This window comes from Chiloscyllium punctatum, chromosome 9 (genome assembly GCF_047496795.1).
Source record: "Chiloscyllium punctatum isolate Juve2018m chromosome 9, sChiPun1.3, whole genome shotgun sequence".
Taxonomy (NCBI): Eukaryota; Metazoa; Chordata; class Chondrichthyes; order Orectolobiformes; family Hemiscylliidae; genus Chiloscyllium; species Chiloscyllium punctatum.
Window position 1 is genome coordinate 9,605,957 of NC_092747.1, and position 20,510 is coordinate 9,626,466.

The following is a 20,510-nucleotide window of genomic DNA, read 5'->3' on the forward strand; positions in this document are numbered from 1 at the left end:
GTTACAAAGACACGTGAGTCTTTATTAGCCAAGATATAGAGTTTAAGAGCGGGGAGGTGATGCTGGTTAGGTATAAAACATTGGTTAGGTCACAGCTAGAGTATATGGGCAATTCTGGACTCCATGTTTATAGGAGGGATGTGATAGCACTGGGGAGGGTGTAGAAGAGATTTACCAAAATATGGCCTGAACTGGAGAATTTCAGTGATGGAAAGATTGGACAGACTAGGGTTGTTTTCCTTTTTGAGCAGAGGGGATTGAGAGGGGACATGGTTGAGAGAGGCAATATTGTGTTCCATTCTGGTTGCCACATTACAGGAAGGATGTGGAGCTTTGGACAGGGTGCAGAAGAGGTTTACCAAGATACCCCCTCATCCAGGCAGTATGAGCTAAAGGAGAGGCTAGGAAAAACTCCGATTGTTTTCTCTGGAGCGGTGGAGTCTGAAGGGAGACTTGATAGAAGTCTAAGAAATTATGAGATGCATAGATGAGGGTTGATGGTCAGAATCTTAATCCCAGAGTTGAAATGATTCTCACTAGGGGGCATCCAATTATACAGAGTGGTAGGTGTCTGGAACACGCTAGGGGTGATGGTGGAGGCAGATACGATATGGGTGTTTAGGGGACTTTTAGATACTTACATGAGTAAGCAAGGATTGGAGGCAGATGGACCAAGGGCAGGCAGAGGTGAGCAGTTTGATTTTAGGTATCCTGTTTAGAATTGCATGGTGGGCTGCAGGGCCTGTTCCTGTGTTGTACTGTTGTGTTCTATGATTAAAAAGGGAAACCTGGATTATTAAAACTTGTTCTAGGCCTCGCTAGTGATGTGACAATGTGGGCTGCACTCTTCACTGGACAGTATAAAATTAATAATGGAGGTTTAATTGCAGATAAATCTTTTCCCCCCTCCAGTAACACAAGCTGACCATGAACCGTCTGTGTCTCTCCAGGGGGATTATGTCTGGTTAGATCTGAAGACTGGGCGAGAGTTTGAAGTTCCTATCGGGGCGGTAGTGAAACTCTGTGACTCCGGACAAATTCAGGTTGTGGACGATGAAGGCAATGTGAGTATTCTGCCATCTGTTTACTGCCATCTCATCGTTCTGTTAGTCTTGTATTCCTTCACACTGGTCAGTCTCTCTCACACCCAGACTGATCAATTAATGTAGATTCAATACACTTCAAAATCTCAAGCTGATTTGGTTGCAAGATAAACTTAAATTGTTCTGTAACTAAAACTTGGGAAGAGATCCTTTAGTCATAGAGGCGTAAAGCACGGAAACAGACCCTTCAGTCCAACTCATCCATGCCGACCAGCTAATCTAAATAAATCTATTCTCATTTTCCAGCACTTGTCCCTCTAAACCCTTACTGTTCATATACCCATCCAGATGCCTTTTTAAATGTTGTATTTGTACCAGCCTCCAATTCCTCTGGCAGCTCATTCCATACACACACCAGCCTCTGTATGAAAACATTGCCCCTTAGATCCCTTTTAAATCTTTCCCCTCTCTCACCCTAAACCTATGCCTTCTAGTTTTGGACTTCCCCCCCCCCCCCCCCCCCCCCCCCACCCTGGGGAAAAGACCTTGGCCCTTCACTCTATCCATGCCCCTCATTATTTTATAAGGTCACTCCCCTCAATGCTCCAGGGAAAACCGCCCCAGTCTTTCATCCCTATAGCTCAAACTCTCCAACCCTGGCAAAAACCCTTGTAAATCTTTTCGGAACAGTCTCCAGTTTCGCAGCATCCTTCCTTCCTATAGAAGGGAGACCCAGAATTGTATGTGCAGTCTAAAAGTGACCTAACCAATGTCTTGTACAGCCACAACATGACCTTCCAACTTCAATACTCAATGCTCTGACCAATAAAGGTAAGCATACCAAATGCTGCCTTCACCATCCTGTCTACCTGGGAGTCCACTTTCAGGGAACAATGAGCCTGCGCCCCAAGGTCACGAGCAGCTCAAGTATGCTGCTGGTCATGTGGATGATCCTAGACCTTGGCTCATTCCTGTTTTTTCAGCTGTTTAAAGCAGTAACACCACTTTTATATTTCCCGAAGGGCAAATATCATGAACCAAATGAAAACATCGACCCTGTAAGTCAAAGTATTTATGAAGAAGCCAGGATGGTAACATTTTGAGGCTGTATGTAATATGTAGGTGTGTTATATAAGTGTCTGGATTGCATGATAGGATAACTTGTGGAAGAACTAAACTTTGAATGCGTTTTCAATAGTTTGTGCGTTGGTCTCTTGTGTTTTTTGAATCAATTGTTTACCTGTTGGTTGCACTCAGAAAATGAAGGTGTGTATCTTTTGTGGGTTCTGTGGAAGGCTGGAGTGCTATGTGGTTTCTGGGTCTCCTCAACATTGCATCAGTTGGTGGCTTGACTTTATGGAATCTCTGCTCCTTGCACACTGGGTACCTTTTATGGATAACCAGGATCCTTTGGTTGGATGTGTGACTCTGATATTCTGTCCCTTATTTGGATTTGGCAGTAATGCACCACCGTAACATTAGTCATGCACAATCCATTATTTTCCTTTGTTTTTCATGACATTTGTGCTATATTTCCAACCCAGGTCAGCTCAGTGGTTAGTACTGGTGGCTCACATCACCAGGATCTGAGTTTAATTCCAACCTGAGTTTGCATGTTCTCCCCATGTCTGCATGGGTTTGCTCAGGTTTTCTCCCACAGTTAAAGATGTACAGGTTAGGATGGGTTGGCCATGCTAAACTGCCCATAGTGTTGAGGGATGTGTAGGTTAGGTGGGTTAGCCATGGGAAATATGGGGTTACAGGGATGAGGTAAGTGTGAGTGGGATAATCTTTTGGAGGTCAGTGTGGATTTAATGGGCTGAGTGGCCTGCTTCCACACTGTAGGGATTCTATTTCTGAACTTAAAAAGATAAAAGTTGGATAACATCACCCTAACTTCCCTTCCAGATGTGATCTTTTGGTTCTGGTAGGCCTATATCCTTGATTTAGTGGCGAACTCAATTTGCTCAGTAGGATGTGATGTTGTGAGGAGGGTGCCGCTTGGTGTATGCCCCATTTTGCGTAAAAGGTCTGTCTGTAATGTGGCCCATTGCCAAGTGTGGTCCCTGTACAGGACAGAGTCAGAGTGTGGTGCTGGAAAAGCACAGCCAGTGCATCCGTGGAGCAGGAGAGTTGAAGTTTCAAGCCAATTCCCAATGAAGAGCTTATGCTTGACACTTCAACTCTCCTCCTCGAATGCTGCCTGACCTGCTGTGCTTTTCCAGCGCCTCACCCTTCGACTCTGATCTCCAGCATCTGCAGTCCTCGCTTTCTCCTATTGTACAGGACAGGATGAATATTTTACTCGTTGAATCTGCCGCACATTGTTCTTGAACAATCTGACAGTTGGAAATTTGGATAATTACATGGGGCATAGATGAAAACCACCACCACGTTCTATGAATAAAGCTGTTACTATCTTTCAGGGACTGACCAAGCCTTGGGGAGTGTGTACAGAATCAAGAGTGTGCCGCTGGGAAAGCACAGCAGTCGGGCAGCATCCGAGAAGAATCTCCATTTTGAGCAAAGGAATTCCTGATGGATGGCTTATGCCTGAATCATCGATTCTCCTGCTCCTCAGATGTTGCCTGACCTGTGCTTTTCCACCATCACACTCTCTCTAGACTCTGATCTGCAGTCCTCACTTTCTCTGGGGTGTGTACAGATTCTTGGTGTTGATGAGGTTGGTGACTCTCGCTCGCCTTGTATCTTCTCCGTGTCTCCTCATTACCATTGTCATTGATCACTTGCCCAGTGTGCAGGATCCTGTGCCAGGTATTGTGTTCCCTCGATGGCCATATGTCTGTACTACAGCTGTGATAGTTTGCCCTGGCCAAGAGCATTGATTGCAAGCACGTGTTTAGAAATTTATAAACCGTCCCTTTACACATTCCCATCTCATGAGATAGCTTGTTCATCCCTGTCTGGCCAAAAGTATCTGACAGTGCCTGGCACCTCTTGTATCGTGTCTGGCCATCTTTCTACAATAACGTTTCAAAATGCTTTCAGTCGTGGCTTGATAACCGTTTCTTTTCACAGTTGGTTGTGTTGGTGTTCAGCAAAAGTCATCAGATTGACCCTTTTTTTTTTAAAAGTGTGTTTTCCATCCCATTGACTCCTTTGTAAATCTAATGGAGTTTTGGCGTTCTTACTGGGATTTGGTAATCAGTTCACAGTGGCAGTTTGGGTACCAGGTTTATAGCAAATGCCAAAGTTACATCCCTGTCCTTTTTTCCCAAAGAGTTGTTGTCGTCTTGGTGATACATTTGTCAGTGGTTTGTGTGGCCAATCATTTCCATTTTCAATCCGTTTCCATGGTGAAGCATGTGATGATAAAATGGCTTTAAGTGGTGTGTTTTCCCTTCTTGGAGAGATTTTAAGGCAGAGGTACCATTTGTGTCTATCAAAAACTCCTAGAGTAAACAACTTGTGAAGCCTTAGAATGTGTGTAGTTTTCTTTAAAATGTTTCAACAATAGAAGCAGCCTAGCTGGGTGGGGTCAAGCTCCCACAGAACCAGGGGTTTTTCGTTTTCACTTTCAGCAGATGTTGCTGGGGTCTCAGCAGGATTTGGAAGCTGCAGTACATCTCTCCCTACTACACTCTCCCTCTGGGTTTTTTTTTCTCTACATTTTCCTCTCTGTTATAGCTAAAAGCTGGGGTTCTTTCTCTGCTGCTAGAGTTGCAGGTGAGAAAATCTGCATTCTGAATTCACTTTTTTGCCAAGTGTGTGTTTGGAATGGAAACTATATTGGAACAGTTAATTAATAGTTAATAATCTGTTACTCCAAGTTACTTTTTTTTGCTGCATTTTAGTGTTTGAAAAAATGTAGTTTGCTTTTAAATATGGTAGTTTGACCAAATGAATTGCATCTGGAATGCTGCATCTGGAATGCAACATCTTCCATCTACCTTTTCAAAATAAGAAAAGGTTAGGGTCCAGGCTATCTTCTGAATATTGAGGGGACTTGGTCTGGTCCATAACAATTGCTTATCCAACAGGTCCATATTAGAACCTTGTCATATTGGGGCCAGAGCAAGTATTTCCCACTCTGTGATGGAATAATTGGATTGTACTTGTGATAGACTTTTGCATTGAAATGCTATTGGTTCAACATTTTGTGAATGATGTACCTTCCAGCTCTTGCTAAAACCCTCGAGCAAGCACTGAGCGAGCAGGAGGATGGCTGTATATCCATTAGAACTTGGCCAGAGCTCCACAGTTGCCATTACCTCTGACCCCCATGGCCTTACCTTGGGGAAGTGCTGCCAGAGAATAATAGGACTAATGTCTAAGGCAGTTCTTTGCCTGCTGCATGCAATGTCAGACTGGTCTCTGTGTCTGAGGCTAATGCTGCTGTTTCTGAATGTGAAAAATGTTCCATTTACCCTTTTAGGCCCCCTGAGCATCATCAAGTGCTAATTAATCAACGTGACAAATTGTAAGAGATCCACTTGAACTTCCACGAGTACAGTGTTAGATAAACAAAAATGTCCTCCGTATTAGTTAATGCTTGGTTGTTGCCCAATCATTCTAATGGTCATAACATTTTTCCCATTTTTACTTTGCCATTATACCGTTTCCTGTGACTGAAGAGACCATCTTAGTCTTAGAGCAGGAATATAATCTATTTTTCTGCAAGAGCCTCAGAAATTTAGTGAGTTCAGATGAGATCCTAGGGTGGGGAGTTTAAAACTAGAGGCATAGGTTTAGGGTGAGAGGGGGACGACTTAAAAGGGACCTGAGAGGCAACTTTTCACACAGAGGGAGGTGTGTGTATAGAATGAGCTGCCAGAGGAAGTGATGGAGGCTGGTACAATTGCAACGTTTAAGAGGCATTTGGATGGGTATATGAATAGGAAGGGTTGGGAGGGATATGGGCTGGGTGCTGGTGAATGGGCTAGGTCAGATTGGAATGCCTGATCAGAAGGATCTGTTTCTGTGCTGTACAGCTCAAACTCTGTAGGACATCGTTACATTGCTAAAGAGCTGTGATGCTTTCTTTTAATCGGAGTGTACAAAGTCACTGCTAATTATTTTAACCATTGATGCAGGTAGGAATTGGCTGTGTCATTTATTTCTTTGTTCAAGTGGAGCAATAGTGTAAATGCAGGCTCTCTTTCTTTCTGTTGTCTATTTCCCTCCTGGACCTCCCAGGAGCACTGGATTTCCCCTCAGAATGCCACCAATATTAAGCCAATGCATCCAACGTCCATCCATGGAGTGGAAGATATGATCCGCCTGGGAGACTTGAATGAAGCTGGAATTCTGCGTAACCTCCTCATTCGGTATAGGGAGCGTTTAATTTATGTGAGTATGAACCAACATCCTACAGTTTCTTGAGAGCAGTGAACAGATGAGTGTGGGCTTTTTAAAATGCATTTCTGCTTGAGGTATGAGATGTGCTCATTGGATTGGCAAATGGATGAACAAACTGTTCTATTCTCACAGACAAAGAGCTGACCTGCTTGTCCATTACAATGACTGACCATCTTGATAATTAAATTACTCCTTGCCATTTCCATAAACCATTGCAAATCCTTAACCTATGGAAGGCTAGATCCTTTTGTTATTTGATTCCTATATGTTTAATACGCTAACGTTGGGTTCCATTCCCACCCCAGCCCACGCTATCACAAAGGCCCCACTTTCGCAATACTGCCCCTTGAGTAAAATATGGTGACCCTCTGGTTAAACTCGCCATCAGTCATTCTTCTCTCTGAGAGTGCAACCTCTTACTGTCCTTCTGGGATAGCACCAACTTTACCAATTTCTTTCACGTTGTTTCCATGGAGCTGCTTACATAGTAGGACTGTGCTGACATTAATGAGTAGCTCCAAGCTCCTGCAAGAGTGCAGTTTAATCCCAGCTTTGTGACATGCTCCCCAGTATCGGTGTTTCATAAAAAGTTGTATGCCAGTGGCAAGAGGTACTTGGGATGAAGGTACTTTGAGTTGACCCTGCTATTGGAGGCTTCGCGAAGTCTTCCTTGCCACCTAGAGTATTCTGTTGGGCAAACTCATCTAAATTGTACAAATGACGTGAGCTGAGTTGGTCTACCACCTTTCGCTGGGACTTCGCTGGGCCTTGGAAGACAGGCCTCCACCCCTCTCGTTGCTTGGATTGGTTCCAGGGGAAGCTACTGGAGCCATGCACCAAGTGGTTTAGTCTTTGGTGTGGCTTGGGAGAGTTGGAAGGGGGTGGGGATTCCTGTGTGTGGCCGAGGAACTGCTGCTTTTTGGCTCCCTACTTATTGTAGCTGTGATGTTTGAAAAATAGATGGAGTGATCCTAACTCTCCTTTTGGTTCCTTTGCATTTGGTCATCTGTTATTTTATGTGTTGTGACACTTTTTTTGCATTGACTGACTGCTTTGGGATATCCTGAAGACATGAATGGTGCTATATAAATGTTTAAAAACAAAACTTTATTTCAAAACTGTGCCTTTTTTTTTATTTGTACCTGTTTCCCGGCCTTTGCTTTTAATCCGTTGCCTACTTTTTCTGCAGACAAACTGTGGAGGGAGGGTAAGTACTCGCTATGAACACCACCTCCAACTTAAGTATCACACGTTATGACACACACAATTGTTCACATCCATCTTCAAAGGCTGCACTCTGCATGGCTCAAACTTGGTATTGGGTTTCCCATCTCATTAAGAGCACCTCTTTTATGTTGTCATCGGTGCATTATATAACCATTTTCATTCTATAAGTGACTTCCTCCTGTTCCTGTGTAACTTGATTCATGCTATCAGTGTCCTGTTTCGGTGTCAGGTCATCTTGGTCGGTGTTGGGTCTTAATAAGAAACTTGACAAATGATGCATTTGCTGATTTTTATTTTAATAATCCATCAAGTGATTTTGGCTTGGGGTACAGGGCTTGTTGTTAATTCTATTTAACGTAGATTACAGATGTCTCGGTGCAGCCAGGACTCATGTCGGTTCTTGACTCCAGATGTTGGGAGATAATCTGATGGCGCGACTAAGGATGAGGAGCTATCCTATGTAGGAACAGGAGTAGGCCATTCGGTCCTTCAGGCCTGCTCCACCATTCTGACTAATCATCCAACTCCATCCCCTGATCCCACTTTCCCCACAGCCTCTTTTATTCCTTTAGCTTTAAGAACTACATCTAACTCAGTTTTGTTTTGTGGTGGGGTGATGAGAGAATTCAGTGTCAGTGGTTCTGGAGGATATCTATGAAAGGCTTTGGGATATTAGCCGAGCTAGCTGCCATGTAATGTATATCCTTGCCTCATCAACAACAATCCTGGCTAGATTGTTTCAAATCCAACCTGTTCAGAGATGTTAAGATATACCTCTGGAGCAGCAGGGACTACTGGTCTAGAGGTAACAAAATGATATTACCACACCAGAGCTCCCTATAATCCAATCTATACTTGGCACCTTTTTTAATATGGTAAACATTCCAAGGCGCACAGGAAATGTGCATATTGAGCAGCAGTGGCGTGCTTGCACAGATGATGTTTGAGATGGGGGAGCAAACTTGAAGGGTCATTAAGTCAGATGTCCAGCACAGAAACATTCCCTTCTGTCCACATCATCCATGCCAACCAGGTATCCTACTTTAATGCATTTTAATCTAGTCCCATTTGGCCCATATCCCCTCTTAAACCCTTCCTATTTGTGTGTCCATCCAGATGCCTTTTTAAATGTTGTAATTGTACCAGCCTCCACTTCCTCTGGCAGCTCATTCCATACACACACCATCCTCTGAGTGAAAGCGTTATCCCTTAAGGTCCCTTTTTTTATATCTTTCCCCTCTCACTTTAAGCCTCTAGTTTTGGGCTCCCTTACCCTGGGGAAAAGATCATGACTATTCACCTGATCCATGCCCCTCATGATTTTATAAACCTCCTATAAGGTCCTCCTATAATCTCCTCAGCCTCTGATGCTCCAGGGAAAACAGATTCAGCCTTTTCAGCCTCTCCCTATAGGTCAAATCCTCCCAACCCTGGCAACATCCTTAAATATTTTCTGAAGTCTTGAGGTTCTCAACATCTGTGCAATAGCAGCAATTCCTGGCTGTTCAGCAATGACGCGCACTATCTTTTGCAGTCAAGTGTAGCCCTGGAAGGTTTTTGGTTATATGGAATGGGAACTGTGGTCCCATAAGGATCAGTGCTCGGAGCTCTCTTCATGGCTATTATCAACAATTTATTTTCACACAAATAACTGAAGTATTGCATTAGGTGCGAAACGCAAGGAAGTGGTGTATTTCCATATGAAGATGAGTCTATACAGTCGTGAGTATTTTTGAAAAAAAACAAGCACTGGGCTATGTTTTTGAGAGGGGCAGAATTGAAAAGTAGGAAGGTTTCTTAAACTGGTTGGTGTGTAGTATGGGTTGGAGTCCACCCAAAGTATTGCATCCAATTCTGGTCACTGTTAGAATATACAGAGCCACTGTAGAAGGTGAGCTGGGGGCGTGAGGGGAAATGGATTTACAAACTTGATGCCATTTTTTAAAAAAATTCCCCCTCTGTGTGGGTGTCATTGGCTGGGCCAGTATTTATTGGCTGTCCCTAGTTGCTCTTGAAGGTGGTGGTGAGCTGCCTCCCTTGTCAATGTACTATAGGAAGTCTTCGCAATTACAAGGCAATGGGCCAAGTGCTGGAAAAGGGGATTAGACTAGTTGGATGGTTGTTTTTGATGATGGGCCAAAGGGCTCTTTTTTATTTTCTCTCTGTGCTGTGGACTTCTAATGGCAGTGCCTCTGGGGAGGGAGTTCCAGGATTTTGACCCAGTAACACTGAAGGAATGGTGATATGTTTCTGGTGAAGAGGACAAACAGGCTGGGTCACTTCTTTTTGAAAAGTGGAAGGCTGAGATGGCACTAATGAAGTTTTGATGGTGGATACAGATCGTTCCTGCTCTCAGGAATGAGTGAAACGTGAGACCATCAAGGAGGGAACTCAGAGTGCTTCTTCGCCCAGAATCTGGTGAGACAGTGATACCTTGTTACTGGCAACTCGGGCAGACAGATGTAGATGTGTTTAAGGACTGGGCAGATATCCCTACTAGGGGAATGGAGAGGCATGAGTTACACTGATCACGTTGGAGAGCTGTTTTTAAACCATTCAGCCCAAATCTGCGCTCTCCAACTAAACTGGGAAAGTGAAACATGCTGGGTGTAGGGGGATTCTTTGCAGGAGCAGTGAGTGTGACTGGGATTGGAAGAGCTAGATGACTTATCCCATGGTAAGTTGCTCCAATTTAGTGCACCACGTGGTCAATTCCTGCCCATCCATCAATCACTGCCAAATTGAGCAGTTGCTTTGTGTTTTTCTGTGGAATTGAATTTCTAGAGTTTTCTCGTCCAGCGTAGTCACCTCAGTTAGCAGACTTGCTAACGTTACCATGGTGCCTCTCCTTTTCAGACGTACACTGGTTCGATCCTGGTTGCAGTGAATCCCTACCAGCTGCTGCCAATCTACACGGCTGAACAAATCCGGTATTACACCAACCGAAAGATCGGTGAAATGCCACCACACATCTTTGCCATTGCTGATAACTGCTACTTCAACATGCAGCGAGCTAACAAGGACCAGTGCTGTATCATCAGGTCAGTAAGGACCGCACCCTGGTCACTCCACATTGCCACTTCTCGCCGCCTCCTGTTTTATCAATCACCATCGCTGGGAATTGGAAGCTAAAGGGCAGCACGGTGGCTCAGTGGTTAGCACTGCTGCCTCACAGTGCTAGGGACCCGGGTTCGATTCCAGTCTCTGGCAACTGTCTGTATGGAGTTTGCACATTCTTACCGTGACTGCGAGCATTTCTTCAGGGTGCTTTGGTTTCCTCCCACAGTCCAAAGATGCACAGGTTAGGTGGATTGGCCATGCTAAATTGGCCCATAGTGTTCAAGGGTATGTAGGTTAGGTGCAGTTAGTCAGGGGAAATGGAGGCTAGTACAATTGCAACATTTTTAAAAGGCATCTGGATGGGTATATAAATAGAAAGCATTTGGAGGGATATGGGCCAGGTGCTGGCAAGTGGAACTAGATTGGGTTGGGATATCTAGTCGGCGTGTTGGACCGAAGGGTCTGTTTCCATGCTGTGTATATCTCTGACTCTCTAATAGGGTAGGGGAATGGGTCTAGGTGGGTTACTCTTTTTTTTTTGGAGGGTCGGTGTGGACTTGTTGGGCCAAATGGTCTGTTTCCACACTGTAGGGATTCTATGAAAAAAAACCCCAAAACATTGGAAATATCTGTTGCATTTGGCAGCAGCTGTGGAGAGAAGATGGTGCTCCCATCATTGGCAATCCCCTCAGCAGTGAGGATCCACGTGTTTGTGTTATTTTGAGATCTTCCATCTGGCAGGTTCAATCCTGGCTACATCTTTTGCCATTGACCAGCAAAGAGGAACAGTGCATGGAACCTTCTCCCTTTCTGGTGACCTCAACTGCCATATTGAGAGAGCTTTATTTTATTGTTTACAGGAAAACCCTAGAAAACCAGGAGTAGGAATCCGCCACTCTGTCATCCAGTGTGATCATAGTTGGTCATTCCATCCCCTGTTCCCACTGTCTCCCCATGCTCTTTTTAGATCGCTTTATCCCCAAGTGCTCTATCCAATCCCTTATTGAAATAAATACTGTGTTGGCCCTTCATGCTTTCTGTGGTAGTAAATTCCGTGGGTTAGGTTTACAGATGTTGAAGCTTTCTGGTGGATAGTGGGTGGCCGGGTGAATGGTGGTTGCTGGTGAGTTGTGTTGAGTTATGCTGGTAACCCTGGGTGCTACAGCAGAGTCACCGTTCCTGTTAGTAAGTGGTACTTATCCATACATGTTGGTGTCAGGTGTTTATCTCATGTCCAGGACCGTGTAAATCAACCCATTACAAGCTTAAAACTTCTCCCAAGGCAACTGCAACTCCTGGAGTCCCATCAGGACTTTTCTCAGGGTTCCAACTTACAGCAGCAACTTCGTGTTCAGTGTGTCGCCCCTTCCCAGTACAGCCAGACTTATTCCAGGTTCTTATGAAAGGTCACAACCTGAAATGTTAACTGTGTGGATGAGAGAGAGACACTGCGTCAGCCTGCACTGCTCAGTATTTCCAATCACTGTTTCTGATTTCATTTCCTTTGCCTTTTGCCCTATTGGAGAAACAGACTGGTAACAGCCAAGGGAATGCGAAGAAGGTTCTGACACTTGGGTTACACCTCGCTCAGGGTAACATGCTAGAATTGCAAGCCCCACTATCCTAGACTCACAAATGTTAAAGATTTTATCAAAGTTCACAAAATGGACGTAGGTTTGCTTGCTGTGCTGGAAGATTCCTTTTCATACATTTTTGTCACCCTACAACGTCTTCAGTGGGCCTTTGGGTGAAGCACTGCTGATGATTCCTGCTTTCTATTTCTCTGTTTGGGTTTCTTTAGGTTGGTGATGTCATTTCCTGTTCTTTTTCTGAGGGGATGGTAGATGGGGTCTAACTCTGTGTGTTTGTTAGAGTTTCGGTTGGAATACTATGCTTCTAGGAATTCTCATGGGTGTCTCTGTTTGGCTTGTCCTGGGATGAATGTGTTGACCCAGTCAAAGTGGTGTCCTTCCTTATCTGTATGCAAGGATACTAGTGAGAGAGGGTCATGTCGTTTTGTGGATGACATTGTCCTCCCTCACAAAACGACATGACCCTCTCTCACTAGTATCCTTGCATACAAATAAGGAAGGACACCACTTCAACTGGGACAACACATTCATCCTAGGACAAGCCAAACAGAGATACTCTCAAGAATTCCTAGAAGCATGACATTCCAACCAGAACTCTATTGACAAACATATTGACTTGGACCCCATTTACTATACCCTGAGAAAAAGAACAGGAAATGACATCACCAACCCAAAGAAACCCAAACAGATAAATAGAAAGTAAGAATAATCAGCAGTGCTTCACCCAGAGGCCCACTGATGCTTCCTAGTAAGGTGACAAAATGTCTGAAAATGAACCTTCCAGCTCAGCGAGCGAACCTCAACCCGAGCTACAAATCTTCTCAAAACTCGCTAAGTTCTCAAAATCCCCAATTTTTCCGTCTGATCGACTGCAGTTAACAATAAACATGAACCAGGTTTCTGTACTTATCAGCACTGACAACTTATTTTTTAAGAAATTTAATTGCTTCTGTGTAGTCCGAATATGTGAACTGTTGGTCATAAAACTCTACTACGCAAAACTCTAATCCCCTCCTAATCCGTTTTTCACACTAGTCTCTCGAACTCCTGATACAAAAAGTCTTCCTCATCTGGCACCCAATCCTGATGCTCCCAGGCAAAGCATGTATGGTGGACAAGTTGAGATATCGACAGATGGGCACATTGAGGGAGACAGTGCCAGAGGGAGGTAGACAAAACAACGCAAGTGGGGGATATCTTGGAGCAGCATTTCAAAAGTTCCCAGTCCTTGCGTTCCTTCACTTTCCCAAATCCTTCAGTCCATTGACTTCTCCACAGGAGGCATTGCGGGCTTCACAAATCCTATTAACTCTGACTTCATTGGTTAAACTGCAGGAGCTGGTGGTCAAAAATAAACCTGCCTTCTTTAACTCTTGGATATTCTCACCGCAGGGAGAGCGGGAGGCATGCTCCACCTCCCTTTTAGAGATCCCAAGACTTCTCTTTATATTGTTCACACCTACAAGCTGTCCAGCTAGGATTACGCTCTCCTTTTGGTTCCTGCAACGAGCAGATGGCCTTCAGATTGTGGCATAATGAGCAGTTATGGCTGCGTAAACAACCTGTTGCTGATAACTAATCTTACTTTGTACAGGGATCACCCTCTACACCACCACAACCACCACCAGGAGCTGGACAGTCACATCTTCCACTACCCCCACCATATCCCTGCCCCTGCTTCCCCTCCACCCCAATCCCAATAGCTTGCATGTGATTTAAGTTCCAGTAAATTTTTTTTTAAAAAGTACAGTGAGTCCTTCCTTATTCCTTTGTTCTTAAAAAAAAAAAAAAATCCTTTTTTCAGTTCGGAAACAAAAGCAAAGTGAAATAAACCAAATACGGTCTTTATAGTTTGTAAAAAAAAAAAACTGTTGACTCCAAATCTAAAGTGATTGTGAGTGTCATTGGGTATTGGCCATTGGGAAGAATCAAGATTGAAGCACATTGGGTTTGGATTTATTTCTGCCCGAACACCAAGGAGTAAGGCACACATTGATCTCTCAATTTGTCCACCGTACATGTTTTGCCTGTGAGCATCAGGATTGAGTGCTAGATGAGGAAGACTTTTTTTTGTTTCAGAAGCTAGAGAGACTGGTGTCAAAATTAAATATCTAGCCTTGTCTCCTCTACAATGCTTTATTGCAGTGGTTCAGTTATTGTGGTATCTGATCCTTGGTAGGATCTAGTCTGCAGTAGGAATACAGCAGAAAACCATCCGTTCCTACAATTGTGTGGTCTTTGCGTAAAGAGTAACTAAAATTCTATCCACTGAACAGACAGTTGGGAATGGAGTACTGTTATACTACCCTGTTGCTGGATTCAAACAGGTTCCCTACCATTATCGATTATTGGTCAGTCTGTGATTTAGGAAGGGATGGTCCTTAAATGATTTGCCTCACCTGTAAAGACATGAGAAAATGGAACAGAATTGGGCCAACTGGCACCTTGAGCCTGTTCTGCCCTTTTGATACGATCACGTCTGATCTGCCATTTTTTCCTCTCCGCTTTCCTCCTTTTCCTGTCACCCTTGGTCCCTCGACTGATCAAGAATCTCTGTCTCAGCCTTAAATGTTCACAAGGATTCTGCCCCCACAGCGCTCTATGGCAAGGAGTTCCAAAGACACGTATCTTCTTCTTCTCCGTCTTAAATTGGTGCCCCTTCATTTGGAGCCTACACCCTCTGGTCCTGGACTCTCCCATGAAGGGAAACCTCCTCTCAACATTGACCCTGTCAAGCTCCTTGAGAATCTGGGATATTTCAACGTGATCATCTCTCATTCTTCTAAACCCCATTGAGTAAAACATCAACCTGTTGAGCCTTTGGTCAGAAGACAATCCTGCCATTCCGGGGGATCATCATTCTGAATTTGGATGGTGCGTGTCCCAGGGATCAACCTAGTAAACTGCCTCTGATGAAATAATATCCTTTCCTTAGATAAGACCATAAGACGCAGGAGTGGAAGCAAGGCCATTTGGCCCATCGAGTCCACTCCACCATTCAATCATGGCTGATGGGCATTTCAATTCCACTTACCTGGAATCTCCCCGTAGTCCTTAATTCTTTGCGAGATCAAGAATTTATCAATCTCTGCCTTGAAGACACCAAACATCCCAGCCTCCACTGCGTTCTGTGGCAATGAATTCCACAGGCCCACCACACTCTGGCTGAAGAAATGTCGTCTCATTTCCGTTCTAAATTGACCCCCTCTAATTCTAAGGCTGCGCCCACGGATCCTAGTATCCCTGCCGAACGGAAACCACTTATGACAATAGACAATAGATGCAGGAGTAGGCCATTCAGCCCTTCGAGCCTGCACCGCCATTCAATATGATCATGGCTGATCATTCCCAATCAGTATCCTGTTCCAGCCTTATCTCCATAACCCTTGACTCCACTATCTTTAAGAGCTCTATCCAATTCTTTCTTAAATGAATCCAGAGACTGGGCCTCCACTGCCCTCTGGGGCAGAGCATTCCACACAGCCACCACTCTCTGGGTGAAGTAGTTTCTCCTCATCTCTGTCCTAAATAGTCTACCCCGTATTTTTAAGTTATGTCCTCTGGTTCGGCACTCCCCCATCAGCGGAAATATGTTTCCTCCTGCCAGAGTGTCCAATCCTTTTATAATCCTATACGTTTCAATCAGATCCCCTCTCAGTCTTCTAAACTCAAGGGTATACAAGCCCAGTCGCTTCAGTCTTTCCGTGTAAGGCAATCCTGCCATTCCAGGAATTGACCTCGTGAACCTACGCTGCACTCCCTCAATAGCCAGAATGTCTTTCCTCAAATTTGGAGACCAGAACTGTAGACAGTACTCTAGGTGTGGTCTCACCAGGGCCCTGTACAGCTGCAGAAGCACCTCTCTGCTTCTATACTCAATTCCTCTTGTTATGAAGGCCAGCATGCTATTAGCCTTCTTCACGACCTGCTGTACCTGCATGCTTGCCTTCATTGACTGGTGGACAAGAACACCCAGATCTCTCTGAACAGCCCCTTTACCTAATTTGATACCATTGAGGTAGTAATCTGCCTTCCTGTTCTTGCCACCAAAGTGGATAACCAGACATTTATCCACATTAAACTGCATCTGCCATGCATCTGCCCACTCACCTAACTTGTCCAGGTCACCCTGTAATCTCCTAACATCCTCATCACATTTCACCCTACCACCCAGCTTTGTATCATCAGCAAATTTGCTAATGTTATTGCTGATACCATCTTCTATATCATTTACATATATTGTAAAAAGCTGCGGTCCCAGCACGGATCCCTGCGGTACCCCACTGGTCACTGCCTGCCATTCTGAAATGGAGCCGTTAATCACTACCCTTTGTTTCCTATTAGCCAACCAATTCTCTATCCAATCTAATACTTTGCCCCCAATCCCGTGCGCCCTAATTTTACTCACTAACCTCTTGTGTGGGACTTTATCAAAAGCTTTCTGAAAGTCCAGGTACACTACATCTACTGGATCTCCCTCGTCCATCTTCCGAGTTACATCCTCAAAAAATTCCAGAAGATTAGTCAAGCATAATTTCCCCTTCATAAATCCATGCTGACTCTGACCTATCCTGTTACGATTATCCAGATGTGCCGTAATTTCATCCTTTATAATAGACTCCAGCATCTTTCCCACCACTGAGGTCAGACTAACTGGTCTATAATTTCCTGCTTTCTCCCGCCCACCCTTCTTAAAAAGTGGCACAACATTAGCTGCCCTCCAATCCTCAGGAACCGACCCCGATTCTATTGAACTCTGGAAAATAATCACCAGCGCATCCACGATTTCCCGAGCCACCTCCTTCAGTACCCTGGGATGCAGGCCATCCGCCCTCTCCAAGCCATGTATTATCTTGTAAGTTTCTATTGATCTCCCCTCAACCTTCTCAACTTCAATGAATACAATCCCAGGATCCTCAGCCGATCATATGTTAGACCTACCATTCCAGGGGAGAGACAGCGGAAAATAAAGGTCCAAATCTGCTCCCTATGCCTCAGATGGGATCTCCCCAGCACCTTGTACAGTTGCAGTAAGATTTCCTTACTCCTATACTCTGACCCTGTTGAAATAAGGGTCCATGTTCCATTACCCTTCCTGATTACTTGCTGTCCATGTGCTAGCTTTCTCTGTTTTGTGCACAAGTCCCTTTGCCGCTTACCTCCATTTATGTAATATTATGTTCTTTTGTTCTCCCTTCTACATTCACATTTTTCCACATTATACTCTAGTTGCCAACTTACTGAGCCTATCTATATCTCTAAAATGCTTGTAACTGCCTCACAGCTTGCCTTTCCATCTACTTTTGCGGCAACTGCAGGTTTGGCTGCAATACATTTGTTTCCTTCCTCGCAGTCATGAACATGATGCCATTCCACTGTAGTCCTGCAATAATTGGGATTGAGAAGCTGCAGTCCCAATCTGATCTCTGTGGCACTTGAGGTGCTGGAAGGTCAGAGTTGAAAAGGGTGGCGCTGGAAAAGCGCAGCAGGTCAGACAGCATCTGAGGAAGCAGGCGAGTCAACGTTTCAGGGATAAGCCCATTCATCAGGAAACTAAGATGCCAGTGATTACAATCAAAACAACTTGACTGGTGTGAAGGGTTTTTATAAGCTAAAGATTGTCCTTTTCTAAGACACAAGAAATAATGAGAGCTGATCCTAATACGTGATATGGGGAGAAGCAGGACTTTTGAATTTGTGAATGCTCCTTCTCTGTATCACTGTACCAAGGATTCAGGTGGGGCTCCTGTGACCAACATTGTTAGTGAGACAAATCTGGAAGCCCCATTGTAGTAATGTCAGTTACTCACCCACTCCCATTGTAATAGTGTCAGTTCTTTTCCCCCCCACCCCCCCCCCCTCCATTGTAACAGCGTCAGCCAACCCCCATTGTAGGACATCAGCTCTCCCTGGTTTAGCTGTGACCAAGGGAGGGACATGTGGGCGGCACGGTGGCACAGTGGTTAGCACTGTTGCCTCACAGCGTCGGAGACCCGGGTTCAATTCCCGCCTCAGGCGACTGTGGAGTTTGCACGTTCTCCCTGTGTCTGCGTGGGTTTCCTCCGGGTGCTCCGGTTTCCTCCCACAGTCCAAAGATGTGCAGATCAGGTGAATTGGCCATGCTAAATTGCCCGTAGTGTTAGGTAAGGGGTTGATGTAGATGTAGGGGTATGGGTGGGTGCGCTTCGGCGGGGCGGTGTGGACTTGTTGGGCCGAAGGGCCTGTTTCCACACTGTAAGTAATCTAATCTAATCTCAATTGGGTTGGAATTCTGACAGGACAATGTACAGGAGATTTTCACATTTTTTTTCCATTCTGTCTCTACCTGTCCTGGATCTTGTGTTCAATTTCCATCCCTCTTCCCCTGTCTAGGGTCCTGCTCCAATGCCATATCCCTCACCTATTCTGTTGTTATTGAGAGTGGGCAGCATAAATACTGTCCAAACCATGTGGGTGTGTTCTGATGAGGTTTCACTCCTTTGATACTTTTATATCAAAGAAATGGGTGTTAGGAGTTTATTATTCAAGTTTGGCTAAAGGCAAGAGGTAGAATGCAAATCTAATCAGTGTTGTGATTTTTGTTTTCCTTTTTTTAGTGGTGAGTCCGGGGCTGGGAAAACTGAGAGCACCAAACTGATCCTACAATTCCTGGCAGCTATTAGTGGGCAGCACTCCTGGATTGAGCAGCAGGTCCTTGAAGCAAATCCCATTCTGGAAGGTGAGTTGGGCAAACTGAGTCGAGGCCCTGAGCTCTGAAGTATGCAGTATCCAGCAGAGAATGCAGCTAGGTGCAGCGGGAGTGACTTTTTACACAACTTGTATGGTTTAGCAGCCCCGACAGTTAAATGTCAAATCACTTGTTTATCTTTGATATATCCTGCCCTACTGTGAACTGAATAACACCCAGCGTTGTTCTTCTCGTTCACACGTGGGACATCAGCATCTCTGGCTGGTCTAGCATTTAGTTCCCATCCCTAGTTGCCCCTCTTGAGAAGGTGAAGGTGAGCTGCTGTCTTGAACCGTTGCAGTCCATGTCCTGTAGGTGCACCCATAATGCCCTTAGGGAGGAGATTCCAGGATTTTTACCCTGTGACGGTGAAGGAATGGCGATATGTTTCCTCGTCAGAATGGTGTGTGACTTGGGAATCCTGCAGGAGGTGGTGTCCCCATGTATCTGCTACCTTTGTCCTTCTAGATGGTAGTGGTCGTGGGTCTGGAAGGTGCTGTCTAAGGGTGGATTTCTGCGGTGTCTTGTAGATAATAGACCCTGCTGCTCTTGAGTGTCCGTGTTGGAGGGAGTGGATACTCTGGATTCTTTTGCATATCAAAGAACTTGATGAGGTATTGGAGGAGGTTAGCACCAGTTTGGACGATAAGATCAGGCTTTCTTTCTAAGGATGAGAGAAGAGTGAAGAGATGGAGGGTTCAGGAAGTTAGCTGAAGGCATGGCCAACATTGGGTCTAATGTGATAGGGGTGGGGAGTGACAAAGGACAGAATTGAAGGAGCATGGGAGATTACGAGACTGGGAGAGGCTGTGGAAGTACAGAGGACAGAACAAGACCATAGAGGGACTTTGATCTTGGGCTCAAGCTATGGAAGTACTTATGATTTGAAGTTGTTGAATTTGATGTTGCGTATAAGAGATTGTATGCAACACAAGTAATTAAAAGATAAGGTGCAGTGGAACTTCAGTAGAATACAAGAGAAGGAAATGGGACAGGGTTATTTATTGTACTACTTGGGTACTGAACACTGTAGTACAACAGAACAACTGTCAATCTCTCTCTTTTTTTTTAGTCTTTCCCATACAGAATGGATTGCCTGGGGTTCTGTCTCGCTCTGGCCTGCAGTTGGTTTAAATGAATAAATGAATTTCCTTTTATTGTCACTCCAGGACAGGAATACAGTGAAAAGTTTTTACAATGGCTGCATTTAATGGTGCCATAGAGTTTAAAAAAAGGGTATGGTGTTATACAAAGGATTAAAAGGAAATCAGTAGCATTTGCTATTGTCTGAGGATAAGCTTAGAAATAAGGTGGTTATAATATTGTGAAAAGGATTTACAACACAGTCCAGTAAAGAAACATCAGCTCAGCACTTGCTTATTATTTGGTTCCACAGCATTTGGGAATGCCAAGACTATCCGGAATGATAATTCTAGCCGTTTTGGGAAGTACATTGACATCCACTTTAACAAGAGGGGTGCCATTGAGGGAGCCAAGATTGAACAGTACCTGCTGGAGAAATCTCGAGTCTGTAGACAGGTA

General features: G+C 44.6%; 1 protein-coding gene across 3 annotated transcripts in view; it reads left to right on the forward strand.

Moving 5' to 3' along the window:
• myo7aa (myosin VIIAa) overlaps window positions 1–20,510 on the forward strand; it is a 268,705-nt gene that overhangs the window by 83,575 nt on the left and 164,620 nt on the right. For 2 of the 3 annotated variants that reach the window (XM_072576843.1, XM_072576844.1), the window contains exons 2-6: window positions 951–1,064; window positions 6,201–6,353; window positions 10,446–10,630; window positions 18,838–18,959; window positions 20,365–20,507. In XM_072576843.1, the coding sequence (XP_072432944.1) occupies window positions 951–1,064; window positions 6,201–6,353; window positions 10,446–10,630; window positions 18,838–18,959; window positions 20,365–20,507 (717 nt within the window). Of the gene's footprint in view, window positions 1–950; window positions 1,065–6,200; window positions 6,354–7,551; window positions 7,570–10,445; window positions 10,631–18,837; window positions 18,960–20,364; window positions 20,508–20,510 lie in introns of all 3 variants that reach the window. The other variant, XM_072576845.1, reaches the window with a different exon arrangement.